The sequence below is a fragment of the Notechis scutatus genome, chromosome 3 (assembly GCF_049901735.1).
Source record: "Notechis scutatus isolate UNSWTSFEM ecotype Mainland chromosome 3, rNotScu1.2, whole genome shotgun sequence".
Classification (NCBI taxonomy): domain Eukaryota; kingdom Metazoa; phylum Chordata; class Lepidosauria; order Squamata; family Elapidae; genus Notechis; species Notechis scutatus.
In genome coordinates this window covers 181,173,168-181,189,630 of record NC_142011.1, presented here as the reverse complement: position 1 = coordinate 181,189,630, position 16,463 = coordinate 181,173,168, and the positions used below count along the sequence as shown (strand labels likewise).

General features: G+C 35.7%; 1 protein-coding gene across 2 annotated transcripts in view; it reads left to right on the top strand.

The window, feature by feature from the left end:
• The window catches only part of MMP16 (matrix metallopeptidase 16), a 178,141-nt gene extending 164,236 nt beyond the window's left edge, over positions 1–13,905 (top strand). For both annotated transcript variants that reach the window (XM_087961977.1, XM_026689105.2), the window contains exons 8-10: positions 4,187–4,337; positions 7,794–7,909; positions 12,586–13,905. In XM_087961977.1, the coding sequence (XP_087818103.1) occupies positions 4,187–4,337; positions 7,794–7,909; positions 12,586–12,920 (602 nt within the window). In that variant the 3' untranslated portion in view covers positions 12,921–13,905. The remainder of the gene's footprint in view (positions 1–4,186; positions 4,338–7,793; positions 7,910–12,585) is intronic.
• Positions 13,906–16,463: the final 2,558 nt, after the last annotated feature.

Below are 16,463 nucleotides of genomic sequence, written 5' to 3'. Positions count from 1 at the left end.
TCATCTGTTTGTAGTGTTCACTTAAAATTAAACTGACAATTTATGCATTCCACTACCTACTATCACTTAAATCTACCTTTCAGGTCAGATACATAGATTCTAATTATTTTAAATTGACACAATTTTGTGCTTTTCAACAGATTTATACTAGAGAGGAAATAGTTTTGACTTTTTTTCTGGAAAATACATGTACCTCTATGTGAGAACATATACTAATGCAAGTTAAAAGCTAAGATGCATAACAATTGTATGCTATGCGTATTCATCTTGCTTTACAAAAGAGAGAATCATACAGAATTTAAAATATGCCTTATATAGAATCCACCTAGCAGAAATGTTGTTTATAGCCTCCACAAAGGAACATAATGGTTGAACTAGGCCCAGTTTCATTCTTTAACTTCAGTTCAGTTTTGGTCTGTTTTTCTTAAAATCCTTTTAACATTCAGTTCTGAATGTGAAAGCTTTTATTCAGTTTCTTTATTCAAAGTCATCCAAAATGTGGTTGTCTATTCATGACCTCATCCTTCAACCGAAATCTGTCAGTGACTTCTTGAGCCTAAGAAACAAAAAATAAACTTTTCTTTTAAGAAAAGCTTCAGTTCTGTTTAGGTTTCTTATATGTAGTCTGCACTACAGATAATGTTGACAGCCGAGGCAAAATAAGCCCTTTATCTAGTGCATGCATAATATATCTCAGTGTGAGCCCAAGAGAAAACTTGCAAATAAGTAATTACTGCTGACATTGCTCACCAGTTTCAAAGTAAGATATATCCTGTTACCTTTTAGAGTTTAATCTTTTTAGAGTTAAATGGCAGAAGAAAAGACATGAGCAGAATTATATAATGTTGTTTCTCTATTATGCTTCTATAATGGATGATTAACAAGACTGTTCTACTTCCATGATTTTACACATGTTAGGATGAGTTGTACAATGTATGCATCCAGAAATAAAACAGTCATATTCCTGAAATCCAGCAGCAACCTAGAGATTAATACAGAGGGAAAAGGGCTGATTTATGAGTGGTTGGTTCAAGCCTAAGCACTGGGAATGAATATAGCAGCATGAACACCTGCTCTATCTATAGCAGTATGGATTTCCCACAGATAATAAGATTCATATCCAAATCAAAGTTTTCAAGGATGTTGAGATTTACCAAGCCAATTTTCCAGGCATTTGTCTGTTTATTTAATTTAATTTCAAGGCCACCCAACTCTTCAATGTTTTCAACTTACAACGAAAAGAAAGAACATACTGCATATCAAATGTTCTGTTTTATACTGTATGATCTCAAAGTCCCGTGGGATTTTTTTGTATTTCTTAAATAATGTAGAAAAAGAATGTATGCATGCTCAGAACATTAGACTACAGTGAGTTGAAATCAAGGTCAGTGTATCCATCTAGAAAAGGCCAGGGTAAAACAGGATAAGAAAACAATGTAGATAAAGCCTCTGTGGGAATGAAAGTGAATAGTCATTGTAAACTCATGTGAGTTGTTGGGTGGAAAAGATCCTATTGGTTAAACGTCTGTGGAGATTCTTAATCATCCAGGCCATGGTTGTCCCAAAAGTGCTTTTTAAAAAGGGAACTGGACTTTGTTTTTCCTTGAAGACATTTTGCTTCTCATCCAAGAAGCTCTTCAGCTCAAGTTCAGAACTGAAGAAGCTTCTTGGATGAGAAGTGAAACATCTTGAAAAAAACAACAGCATCCTTGGGACATCTTGTCTGTTATTTAAGTTCTGACTAAACATGAGAGACCCATCACTAATCTCATTTTATTTAAAAATAGAGTTGCACAATGCACAGATAAGCTTGGTTTATTTCTAAGTTTATATTGCCAACATTTGACAACAAAAGTTATATTTTAGGGGCATGATTTCAGCCAGGGGAAAATGGAAATAGTTTGCCTTCCAAACTCCTCCAAAGTTTTTTTTTTTTTTAAAAAAAAGGCTGAAAAAAATCAATATTTTAAAGAACTTCATTGTAGGTGTTAAAATGTGTTCATTTTGATCCATAAATCCAGAGCCCCTTTCCAGCTTTAAGGACCAGTGGGGTGGGTGGGAAAGGGAGAAGGGACAGTGGTGGGATTCAATTTTTTTTTACTACCGGTTCTGTGGGCGTGGCTTGGTGGATGTGGCAGGGGAAGGATACTGTAAAATCTCCAGTCAGAGGTGGTATTTGCTGGTTCTCCAAAGTACTCAAAATTTCTGCTACTGGTTCTCCAGAACTGGTCAGAACCTGCTGAATACCATCTCTGGTAGGAGATGATTCTGCATGAGGGCAGGCAGGCATGCATACATGCAGCTCCATTTGCACAAGCGGCAGGCATGCATGCCCACTGCTTGTGCAAATGGAGCATGCATACAAGTGCTTGTCCACTGCTCGCATGCTTGCCTGCCACTTTTGCAACCCAGTTCCGAACAGCTCAAGGCCCAGTAGTGGACTGTGACCCGGAGGCCTCAGCTTAAACCAACCTAGAATCCCATGAAAAAGAAAACTGGATAGCCATTGTCAGTATACAGTTTAGGAAAATTACTAACCAAAAGCTGAAGTATCAATTTTACTGGTAAATTGAGCGAATTACTAAATATGAAATGAATTTACAGGGTCAATCCTTAAGAAAAAAATTGCTTGGGCTTTTAATAGTTAACTTCACCGAGATTTGTCTTTAAAAATACTTCTAGGAAATTGTGTAGCAATGAGATTAAGAAAACCCTTGATTTGCAGTGGATATTTTCTAAAACATTTTCTCCCCCATCCTGAATGTGATTATGCTGTACGATTATGTGAAATAATATTTTTGGAACAGGAGTGTGTTTCTAAGGTCCTTGAGATGCAAAAGAAAAGGTTTCTGAATATAGCCTGCTTCTTTGCACGAGGTGAATTGTCCCTCCTTTCCCTTCCTTCCTTTGTGCAGCATAAGAAAACTATATTGTGATTTAATATACTACCAAATGCTGTTTACTTCTGCTGTAATGGATGCTATTATGCCTTTACTTTCTTCTTCCTTTTAATCATATTCTACAAAGACATGCAAATAAAGCAAGGAATTCTGAATACAAGGTTTATTGTCTGCAAAAAAACAGGTGGAACAAAACTTTTTTTGAGTTATTATGTTGATTTCTTGAATAAAAAGGATGCATTTGTGTGTGTATATATATTTACTCTACCACTCAGCATGCAAAGGAATAAAGCTTTACCATATTTCCTAATTAAAAGTGTGTTAAAAAGAGATGCTGTAAATCAGAAAAAGAGATTAGACTTTCCTTTCCTTTTCCCTTTCCTTTCCTCCTTGCATTCTCCTTTTTTATCCTTTATGTTTATAACATTACTGTGGAACATCTATAAAATAGAAATAATTTTCAATTTTAGCTGTCATAATGGTTCTAGCACAGATCTGATCCTTTAGTCTATAAGGAGAAACAAAAATTTATTTCAAACTGTTGGTAGAAAACAGTGCCTAAGGGTGAATGTTTTGCGTATTATATATGCAACCTTGCTACATGAATACATATTCATGTAGCAAGGCTGCCTATATAATACGCAAAACATAAGGAGGAGTGTTTGGTCCCATTTTTCTACTTGTCAGTTTCTAAAGCAACAGGTATAGGAAATATATCCTATGGCTATGATGGCGAACCTATGGCATGCATGCTGGAAGTGGCACACAGAGCCTTCTCTCTTGGCATGCCAGCCATCGCCCATTGCTCTTCTGGGTTCCAGTGCTGCTCTTTGCGTGAGTGTGAGCATCAGAAACTGGAAGAGCAGCTCTCAGTGCCGAAAAAGTTCAGCAACATTGTCCTACCGCATGCAGTTGGAACATGTCTGACAAGTGAAAACTTGCTTCTGATTGGCTACAACATCAGCAGAGATTTGGGCTGTTGGAGATAAGTGGAATTCTAAAGAAGGATATGTTTTGGCAAAGTTGTTCATTTCATGGTATCTTGCAGGATATTGCAAAATAGGAGAGCCAGCTGAAACTACCATCCACTAAGACAGTTGCAGCTACATAGCCATATAATTTGGACACTATGCCCCATCTATGTATTGTGGCATGGACCTAGTCCTCATCCTATTTATTTCATTACAAGAATGCAACACATTGGGCTCTGGTAAAAATCATCTTTTAGCTTCTTGGTCAGAATTTCTGTCAAAAGACTAATATAGTGTTTTGTTTTTCTTGCACAGGTAACAAGTTCTGGATCTTCAAAGACACCACCCTCCAGCCAGGGTATCCTCATGATTTGATATCATTAGGAAGTGGGATTCCTCCTCATGGTATTGATTCAGCAATTTGGTGGGAGGATGTTGGGAAAACCTATTTTTTCAAAGGCGACAGGTTAGTGTTTTCATTCTGGAAGGAAACATCATGTTATTGTATTTACATGGCTTGCTGTTCACTTTCATTCTTAGTATTAATGCATATTCAAAAATAGTTGTCTATTCTGCCTTCTTGCATTTCTTTCAACAATCTTACTAATTTGTTTTCCTGTTTGAGTTGGACTTGCATGATTTTAGTAAAAGCATAGTAATTCAATTTTTAGAAAAGAGCCTTTCCTCCAGAAAGTACAGTTGTGTGGACAGAAACAAGCAACATGTCGGAAGCTGAAATGCATTAGGCATATTGCCATCAATTTCTATTTGCTTGTTATGGTTGTGAATATTATTTTAATATTAATATATTTAATATATATTTTTTCAGTCCACAGGCTTTGGGAACTATTTAAACTATTTAAACTATTTAAATAGGCATCCTAGCTGCATGTTTGAGATTCGGGGTATTATAGACTTGGTTTTTTTTTTCCATTGACAACTTTATAGAGTTAAGGTCTTATTAAAAATACAATGATGACAAAGAGAAAGAGAGAAAAACTATATCCAAAAAGAAAAAAAACCCAAGGGAAAGTAAAATAAAAACATCTGTTGATGAGAAGGTTATTTTTTTAGATCTAGAACAAGCATAATGAGACCCAGCAGGTCATAAATGCAATACAGCGTATAAAGGAGGAGATTTGAAAAATGTGAGCCATGCTAAGATAATTGAGCTATTACAGGATATTGACCACTTAGTGGGAATAAGCCCATATCACACTAAGCTTTTCAGCACATATTGTTTATATCCCTTTTTTATTTCTTAATATGATACAGGCTGAATTCTCCCACTGGTTTTAATTGCACATATAAGCTTCTTACAAAGTTCTTTCTGAACTGAGAACAGCCCACTGTTGCTTCTTTAACTGTGATGATGTGGTAGGCATAAAAAAGGTGAGGCAAAAGGTGATAACAAAGCCAAGGGAGGAAAATTGTCTTCTTGCAAAGGCTTGATAAGGTGTTATAACCTCCCAGGAGAAAGATAGACCTGAGCAACCATACAGTATTGCTGGATAACATTTTGACTTCAGTTTCTGAGGAATGTGTTGGGAACAGATTGTAGCACCAATCTGTGATACCTTAAACTAGCAGCATCTTTTTCCTGCTGCTTCCAAGTGATCCTGGGGAAAAAATGTAGATGTTGCAGAAAATTCCCAGTGCTCTGAAGCACTTTTTGCAGATTATATTAGAAACGCTACACGGCTTTTCAACACAATGAGGACAGACAGACAGACAGACAGACAGACAGACAGACAGACAAGCAAATCACAAAGAATCAAACAAATGCAAGACCATTTTCATGGCATAAATCTTAAGTTTATTCAACTAAGCAGGAAGCAAACATTTGTGTCTCCACACCTCTTGAATTATTGAATTAGATAGTGATTTTAATGTGTCATTCCTCTGCCTCTTATTGGATTGGGTTCACATCTTGGAATCAGGGTAGTCGCCTCCATTCGTCACCCCATTATTCTGTGGTTCTCTAAAGACCATGGCTGTGACTGCTAAACATTGAGATGACTACTTTTAGCCATTTCAATGAAACATATAACAACTGTATTGTAAAAATAGGCATAATAAAGTTATAAAACGAAGGAGAAAAAACCCAATCTCTACAAATAACTTTCACCTATGTTCATTCTGCTATTCCAACCATGTTAAATTTGATTGATCCATGGTCTCAAAAGTCATACATATCTGCTTTGGAGCTACTTCAACCTTCTATTTCTGCCTTTTTTAAGCCTTCAAATTACTGGTGCTGGTTCTCACTCACTGCTTGTATATAATGAAAGGAACGTTTAGTTTCTCAAAACTGTGCATTTCTTTAACATGATTTTTTTTTATTCAGAGGTACTGCATCTGTAAATAACAAGAATCTACCTTGAATAAAGCAAGCGAAAAATAATGAAAAATCTATAAAGCAATGAGTCATATTATACAAATCTCCAAACTTTGTCATTTTATTTTTCTTCATAGTAATTACCTGATATTCTATGGATTTTTTCATTTTTCTGTGCATAGAAAAAATGCCAACAACATTTTTTCAGTTGTTTTAATTGATGCAAAAAATAAATTCTTACCCACCATTTCTTAAAACATGAATATAATGGACCTTTATTCTAGGCAACAATGTAGTGCTAAGATACTTTCCTTTCTGCAGTTCCGACTCAGAAATAAACCCTATTTAGAAAGATTTACTTTTATCAAATAGACCTCAAATTATTTTGAAATATAAACATCGTAAAGCATTATGGATGCAGACCACACCCTTTTGCATATAGATCAAGAAATTACATCACCGAGTTAGGAAGAAACAAATGTGGGCATATTGGTGGAAATGCAATCTCTTTTGCATTACTAAAACGTTGCTGCAGTCCAGGGGAAGGGATTACTTTTTCTGTTGTTATTTTTTTTTCCTATGAAATGTTAGCAAATAGAGTTTTTATATAGAACTTCTCCCAATGTACATGGCTACTGACAAAGAATCTCTGAAACTGAATTTGATATTTCTTCTGATTAGGATTTCAGAGCTACTTGCGTGTAGATACTCTGAGGCCAATCAGAAAAGCAGGATTCTGCTCCCAGTTATTAAGGCAGTCTATTTTCCTAAGAACTGCATAAATAAGGTGCATTGCAAATTTACTGAGGATAAGACTAAATGCTTTCAGTTACAAATTGCATTCTTACTGTATGTATAGCAGATGCAGATAGCCATACATAAATGTGGAGAGATAAATATATAGAATATGTCATTTCTGGTGTGTACTTGAGACCAGGAGTAATCCTTTTTATTAACACTGGTGGGGAGCTATAAAACCTTTTTAAAAATATAAATAATTTAGAAAAAAATGTTTATTAAGAAAATTCCATAAATTTCCTTGTAAATACTCAGTGAGACTTCTCATATATAAGACTGCAATCTGATTTTCCTTTTCTTTTTCAATATGTATATACTTTTCATGGTGTGTTATTTCTTTATAAATTAAAATATTTAAGGAATCTAGCTGCTTGGGCTGCTAAATATTACACAATGGAATTTTTTAAAAGACTCTGAAAAATACAACATAGAATTAGAAGTGCTATGGGAACTTTAACTCAAATCTTGAATAAAGCATTACTATAGATTATTGCATATAATATTCATCATTGTACAGCTGGATTTAACCCCTAAGTATCATAACTGTTTTGATTATATAAAACCACTCGTTGATTTGATTCTCAGGATAGATTAATCTTTAATCTTTTATGTACTTAATGGAAAAATGTATTCAATCATCAAATGTTTAAATGTCTTCATTACTATTTAGAAGTATATCTTTAAATAGAAATAACCAGGTTGCCCTCATATTATTTCAGAGTACTTCATTTCACACACTGAAAAAGGCATTCATAAAATTTATTTTAATCTCATTCTTTCTCTCAGGTATTGGAGATACAGTGAAGATATAAGAACTATGGACACAGGTTATCCCAAATCAATCACAATCTGGAAAGGCATCCCAGAATCACCTCAGGGAGCCTTTGTTCACAAAGAAAATGGTATGTAGCTTCTTATGAACACAAATGCTCCTTCCTTCCTTCCTTCCTTCCTTCCTTCCTTCCTTCATTCATTCATTCATTCCACATCATTTATTCAAAGGGTTCTTGTTACTAAAATGTGAATCCCCATCACAGTGCAATAAATATATTTAAGACATTTAATAATTGGTTTAAGCCCAAACCCTTTTTAATATATGGCATTGTATTGATGTTCAGGTTAAATCATATCTTCAATGTCAAGCTACTAACTGATGTGGATGGGGGAGGAGGGGAGCCAGATTGGGACCATGACTCTGTTTTGTTTCTTTTAATGCCATTTTCTGACAGCTAGAGCTGAGTCAGGCATCCAGGAGCTGGTATCTGCTTCCCATTTGCTTAGAGTCAAAGCTTAGGATTTACTTCTTGTGAAGGGGAAAAATCCCTTCCAATTCCACCAAAGAAAAGATTTGCTGCTCTTTCACATATAGCAAAATGTTTTAGGTCTTAACTTTTTTCACAAACCACCCAAATGGAAATATACTATTCTAAAAGTCTGTTCAAAGCAATCTATCCTGGACTTGGTTAGAATCACCTAATACAAAGTTAGAAGTTTATATTTTGCATAAATCTATTTAACAAATACAATATTGCATATTTCTATGAACATCAAATACTGAACTGAATTGAAGTACAGAAATATTAAACTTCACAGTCTCTAAAACGTTGGCAAAGTAATATCTGGTCAATAAAACTAAAAAGAAAGCATGTTTCTTTTTTTTCTTTGGGTTGTTTTTTAAAGATAAATTGAAGAAATTATACAGATTCTTAGAGAATAAGAAAGAAACAAGTTATCTGCTGAAGCCTGCAAAAACTATGCTGGGGATTGCACCCTAAAGTCAGGATTGTATTGGCTATTGCATTAAGCTTAAGCAAATAAAACAGGCAAGGTTATATAGGAGAAACACCATACCTAGTTTCATAGAACTGTGATTAAACTTTGCCTATAGTCATTTCCTCCACCTCTTCAGAGATTTCACTTGAAACTGTATCACATTGATTTAGGGGAAAGGGTTCAGAGCAGGGGTGGGATTCTACCAGTCTGCACCTATTCGCTAGAACTGGTTGTTAACATTCTAAGCAGTTCAGAGAACCGGTTGTTAGAAGAAATTACTGGCCTAATCCTGTAAGGAAGGCAGGAAGGAAACATTCTGGTGTTGCTTACAGAAACTGCCTCTCCATTAACCCTTATTACATTCTTGGCAGGACTAAACTTCCTTTTCTCAGGAACGTCTCTGGAGTTTTTTTCCCCTCCTTTGCTGGTACTTTGCTTGTGTGGAGTGACCATTTAAAGTTACAATGGCACTGAAAAAAGTGACTTGTGACCATTTTTCACACTTACGACTGTTGCAGCATTCCCACAGTCATGAGAGGCCAAGCAAGGAGATGCGTGCCTCAATGTGAGTGATATTGAATTGGCCACATCCAGCCAATAACATGACCACCAAGCCATGTCTACCCAGTCACATGACCACCAAGCCATGCCCACCACCTAAGCCATACCCACAGAACCGGTTGTTAAAAAATTTGAATCCCACCCCTGGTTCAGATGAACTGCTTTTAGTTTAGCAACTTACATTAATCCTTTTGGCTCTCGTCATTGGGATGAGGGGGTGGGTGGAAGGGGCTGGAAGGAAACAGGAAAACATGCCAGCTGAGAAGTAGAAAACTATGTTCAGATTTAAGCTATTTAACTCATAGATCTTATTCTACCTTAAAAGCTTTTTGCATTAAGTTATCTTTGTAGTAAATGATCTTAATTAACACTAATAGGGTACACTTTTATGGAAACACTGTAAAATGTGAGAACATAATTCTCTTTTTAAAATATTTTTTTTTCTTGAATAAAAACTATTAAAAAAAACTTCTTGCTAATATATATAAAAAAGAGTCAATTTATTCCCTTTAAACAATATTTATGTGGGCATTTTTTGTGTACAATATCTAAAAACAAAAAACAATTTCAAGAAATCTAGATTTCTCCTAGGTTTCAGCAGAATGTAGGACTATAGTATGAGGTTAAACTATGCAAGAAAGCAGAGTTGCTATCCAAATGTTGCATGCACACTTCTATTTCCAGTTCTCCATGTCTCCCATGTATTGTACCACATCCTTTACTAAATGATCATGTGCAGTGTCATCATTCTCATCTGTTTTCCTAATCTCTGGGAGTATTCAGTACAAATTCTCTATTTAGTGTCCTAATAATCAAACAGCACATTACTTCATTAAAAATCCAAACTTTGCTGCACTTTGTAATCACCAGGGAAGCTTTAACTTTTCCACCCCGATGATTTTGGCTACACTGAAAGTACAGGAAAAGGAAAATAACAGCTGCATTGAGCTCACTGGGGATAAAAGCTTAAGCCTCCTTGAAGCAGTAAGTTCAGTGCAATTGAAGGTAGTTTTCTCTCAGCATTGGGAGATACAATACAGATGGTTCTCCAGATCCCATTCTATCCTGTTGAAGGAATGGCTAACCAGGATCCAGCTTCAGATTTGAGAAAGAATAGTAAACTGCCAAAACCAGATTTTGAATGTAATAACCAGAATGAAGAGAGAGTATGTATTGCTTTCTCTAGCAAACAGCTGAAACTGACTCATAGACACCTACGCTGTGTTGGGAGCTGAACAAGGGAGAGTAAAAAGAAGCAACTAGGAGGTCACAGAGGATGAGGTGTTTGGGGGAATCAATGAAAAGGAATGTTGCCTGACAGCTTAAGAAAATTATGTTCCTCCAAAATAAGCATTTTCTCCTCACCAGTAGGATCTTAGCTTTTGTAGAACAAAAGTGACAGACTGTGAGGGAGTTTGCTTATAGTAACCTAAAAATTATAATGATGTTATTGCTTTGCTGCATTAGATCACCTTCATAGATATAACAAACTTATATGCTGTCAAGTGTGTATCTAATACCACAGCATATAGTATTAATTTTTCAAAAGTATGAGGTAATGATGGTGATGATTATTCAGTGTAGAACAATCCAAGCAAATAATGCAAACAAGATGTATTATATCAAAATAATGCATATTAAGCTAATTATTTTTCCCCAAAATTTTGGTCTATTGTACTTTACTAATTTATTTAATTCTTTTTGTTAGTTTTTATTGTTTTTTATTTTTTATTTTTTAAATACGGTTTTTCATTGTGTAAGCCACCTCGAGTCGCCATGGTGGCAATAATAAATAAATAAATAGTAAGTCAATAAATGAACTTGCATTGTAGTCATAATAAAAGATTCATGGAAGGATAATGGAAACTATCCATGGAAACTCCTACTAGCAGTTCATAGTCTTTCCACAGTGGTATCCCAGAAAAACAAAACAGTTGTGAGCTTTCACATTAAAATGGATATTCCATTACCCCAATCACCCAAAGTATTTTTGCATTCAAAATGAAATATTGGAAATATTCTTTGAAGGAAGCCTCTTCAATTTCAGTGGAACTTATTCTTAAACAATTTGGAAGACTGCAAAAACTTGAAACTTGCAGAATATGTAAAGGGACATATTTTGTTTCTCCTACCTCTCATCTTTAAAGCCTCATCATTCAAGCCAAGCTAGTAAGCACATTTAACAATGGGGGAAAGATTGTGTTTACTGGCGCCAAAATAAAATTATTCCAAAGCAGCTTCACATACATTCAATTTTTAGAAAGATAATGAAAATTAATAAATGGCCAAGCCAAGTTGTTTTCACATTCCTGTCATAAAAATCTGAACCAGAAACCAAAAGAAGTGGTGCTTAATTTGAATAGGGGAAAGAAGTGATTAAAAAAATAATGATTTGTCCTTTTTATCATTCAAAGACAAAGCCCAATGTTTGTTATATTATTGCAATCAATTGTTGCCATTTACCAAATTAATTCTACTTATTTTATTTTACTATCTCTCACACATTGTGAGAGGCAAAGTTATAACACTGGATAAAACTCCCAATTGTTTGTATGCAGTTGATAAATAACAGGAGGTTATATACCCATTGTGAAAGTTTTTATTGGATTGGTACCATTTTTCAGCTGAGACAGTAAAAGCTTTAAATTTTTTGGCAGGGAAGCTGATTTCTGCAATTAGGCACCCTGTAATTGTCCTGGTTTGCTTTTGAATGATCAAATTCTAGCTCCCTACTGAAGCTATGAAGTGTATACACCTGTTTTATGTTTCAGAGTTCATTTTAAAGCTGATGATGCAACAGGGAAGAGATTCAGGAGGGTGGGAGCAATTTAACTAACTAACTGCTATAATTTGCAACAACTGACCAATATTCCTTTGCTCCTTGAGCAACTCAGACTCAAGTTATTTTCAAGTGTCAACTTAAAACTATATTTATCTTAATTTTTCCATCACATTAAACAAGCTCGACTTCAGGGCATGATTCAATCAGAATTGTTGATCGATGCGCAAACAATTTAATTTTATGGAAGAAGGAGAAATGCTTTATGAAAAAAATGTTTCATAAAATTGTGTAGCAATCTATACTAAAGATAGTGTATGGAATCAGGATGCTCTTTTGATTAAGTAGGGAGTTCTTGTATTCATTTCCAAATTGCAGTTGCATCCTTACTTGCAATAAGTTATTTAACTGAGAGATGTCCAAATGTCAATCCATTTAAATAATTCAATATTTTTTTCTGAATAGGCTTCACATATTTCTACAAAGGCAAAGAATACTGGAAATTCAACAATCAAATGCTCCGAGTGGAACCGGGGTATCCCAGATCTATCCTCAAGGATTTTATGGGCTGTGATGGACCAGCAGACCGGGACAAAGACCGACACAGCCCTCAAGATGATGTAGACATTGTCATCAAACTGGACAACACAGCCAGCACTGTGAAAGCTATAGCCATTGTCATCCCTTGCATACTGGCCCTGTGCCTCCTTGTCTTGGTTTACACTGTGTTCCAATTCAAGAGGAAAGGAACACCCCGCCACATACTTTACTGCAAACGCTCTATGCAAGAGTGGGTGTGATGTAGGGATATTTTTTTTCTTCTTTTCTCCCAGGAGTAGTGGTAACATGAAATCCAACAAAAGAGCTGGTTACGGAGTTTCCTAACAAGGAGCAGGCCTGTGTCTGTCTCAGCCAGGGATGATCTTTAAAATCCAGGGGGCTGCTTGTCCTGCACAAGAGTGAGAATATTCTCCAGTAGGAAGCTTCAGTCGTACACAGTACCTGCCGTTTCTCCAGTCCTTCGTCTGTCTTTGTCATTCAGTTCCAACCTTTCCTCTGCACACTCAATATACCCAATGCAAAACAATCAGGATATTCATAAAAAAGAACAACATGAAAAAAGAAGAATCTCTGGCATCCCAGCTGGGTCTTTCTTTCTTTCTTTCTTTCTTTCTTTCTTTCTTTCTTTCTTTCTTTCTTTCTTTCTTTCTTTCTTTCTTTCTTTCTTTCTTTCTTTCTTTCTCTTTCTCTTTCTCTTTCTCTTTCTTTCTTTTTCTCTTTGAAATAGTTTTGTGTGAGGTTAAAAAAAAGAAAGAAAAGAAAACATATAAGCATTTTTTAAAGAGAAAAGATAGAGTAACTAAAACACAACAATCACAACGGAACTTTCAGGAAGTGTGAAGATCCAAAACAGCTTTGTCTCCAAAGAGGATTGCTTTCTGTCAGCTATAGTCCTATACTCCTACATCTAATTTTTATCAAGTGGGAGATCAGGATGACATACAGGAATTCTGACTGTTTGGACAGCCATTTTCCAACAAACAAGGGGCCAAAATATCTGCAATATAGTAACAGCCTTAATAATATATTCATTTTGTGTTTTATACAATTGTTCAGAGCTATGTCCTCAATGTTTTCACACATTTATATTCATTACTATATAGAGAGTATCCTTTTTACTGATTGGTTTAGCATTTATTGGTTTCTCACCTGTCCACTTCCTCTTTTCTCCAGAATTGTATCAGGCAAGCTGGTCCCAGGCTTCCCATAAGCTTCTCAGAAACCTTATTTTGAAACCAGACTAGAAAGCAGCAAATTCCAGAAGTAAGAATGCAATCAGATAACATTAAAAGTTACTGAGAAACATAAGATTAGTATTAAGTTTATATAATCAGTGTCTCTTTGAGAACTATCAGATCAGTTTTCAGAATGGAAAATAATATTGATTGAAATGGTATTAGTGCACAGATTCTGCTTTTACTTAAAGGTAACATTCTATAACTCCTAAACCAGATCTACAGAGCCCTCAATGCCATAGTTCTCTTCTCCCATCACTGTTGCTTCTAATTTGGTTCCAGGACACATTAGATAGTCCAGGCTGGCCCATTTTATTATGTTACTTCGTAGTAGCATAATGAAGACGAAGCCTGAATGGGTTTGGCATGGTCAAATGGATTGGCAGATAAATGGAAGGCAGTTGTTAACCCTGGGTTTGAATCAGCCCATCACAATACTAGACAGAACACCGAAATTACAATGTGGCTATTTCTAGTAAATAGCCCCATTGGGGATAATACAATAAAAGGTTACCATAGATTTTCCAGTTGATTTCTGGGTTTATTTATTTATTTTTAATTGCCATACCGAATGTGTAGTGACAGTTCTTCAACTTTGCCTCCTTGTCTTCAGCTGGTGCTATGCCAAGCCATTTTATCAGTCTCCCACGTCTGTGCTGCTCTTTTTCTCCCAACACTATTGATCTCATTATTGGTAGACCCCATGGGTCCTATTAACAAATAATGAGCTTCCCTTACACTCTTGAAAAGTGGGTGTGTGAACTGTTTTGTTTTGTTTTTAAATTCTGCCAGCAAACATGGCAGAGCATTTGATGAGTGGCATTACGTTCTTATCATGCAAGTGACCTTTTTTTGGTACTATGCTTGGAGGGCTGTGCATCGTACCTTTGTGAAATGTAGTGGGTAGAATTCAATACTTGGCTGCAGTTTGGCTGGAGACAGATACATATAATTTGCAGCAATTCAAATACCATATGCTAGCAGGAGGCAATACTGCCTATGGATTACATAGTCTCTGCTCACTAGTTTTGTGGGGCTTTTCTGTGCTGAGCTCTGTTGATTAGAAATGACAGCAGTATAAAGGGGATGAATAGAAGAGAAAGAGATACTGCTGGAAACAGTCCCTCTATCACACTACCTTCAGCTTTCATGAAAGCGTTGGTCCTTCTCCAGCCTAAGAGCAATAGGAAAATGGGGTTGTGGGACTAGATAGAACTCTTCTATCTAACAGTTGGCTTCATTTTTATTTTTTAAAAAGCTCATCTTTTAAAGTTTTTTTTAAATACTATTCTGCATGAGTACAGAACTTGCTTTTGAATATGGACACTTATAGGCATAGTTAACCCTATCAAGGAGAAGAGAAAGCAACATCTGATGCTGCCTGGCTGTTGTTCATCTTCCCTCCTCTTCACACAATGTAGTCTTCATCTTAGTTCTCAAAGGGTTGGCAAGACCTCTGGCATTTAGCTGTGCACTAAGTCATGGAAAGAACCCATGGGACTACCTGGCATTATGTCATCTTATGTAATTTTATGCTAACAGCAGTATTGTCATTTTCATGTGACCTGCAGAGCAGGTTACATATTAATTTTTTTTCCTAGAGAAAAGTCAGCAACTGACAGACCTCTTTTATTGATTTTAGGAGCTGCTTCTCGCAGTGACAGGCTTTTTACAGTCACTGGGCCAGGAATTTATGAAAAGTGTTTAGAAAGAATGCACCCCACTAAATAGACACCTGACTTTTTATGAAAGCTAGGATTCCGGGGAGGTAGCTTTTGATACAATGAACAGCTTGCCTTGAACTTCATTGATCTGTTGATTGTCATTACTGAGTTAAACATTGTCTTCTGTGAAAAAGAGAAAAAACTTTGCTGTCTGAATTTTCTTACTCTGTACTAGTTGATGTCTTTGCTCTTTGACCTTTAACTTGCAAACTGGCACGAGCTAAATGGGAAATAAGATGTTTCCAAACATTTTGGATTGGGACTACATTTTTACAAGGAAAAAAAAAGCCTAATATATGTTGTCTGAATTCATCTGTTCTGTTACAGAAGGACAAAGGGTGAAAAATGCTTCTTCTAGCTGGAATACATCCAGACAATCTGATCTTATTCAGGCTTAGTTCCAACTGACTCCACGGGGAGAGAATTTCTCAATGGAATGTGCCCAGCATTAGTAACTGGTACAAGGAGAATGGGAAAATTGCTATGTATACATGCACACTCTAATAATGAGCTACAGTGTACAAATTTCTATTTAATTTTGATAAAATGTTTCATGTGAAACCAGTCCTTTCTACATATGACTTGTTTTAAATGCATTCTAAAATGCATAACAAATACTAAAATACTTGAAAACAGCCATCATCGACACGTATGGGTTCTTGTGTGTGTGTGTGTGTGTGTGTATACACAAACACACACGCATATACTAGGCTGACAACAGTTTCTTACTAATTTCCTAATCCACATTACCAAATCATTTTATAGAGAGTGTAAGTATATATACGTATTATTTTTTGCTAATGACTAGTTGGACTGCCTTGAA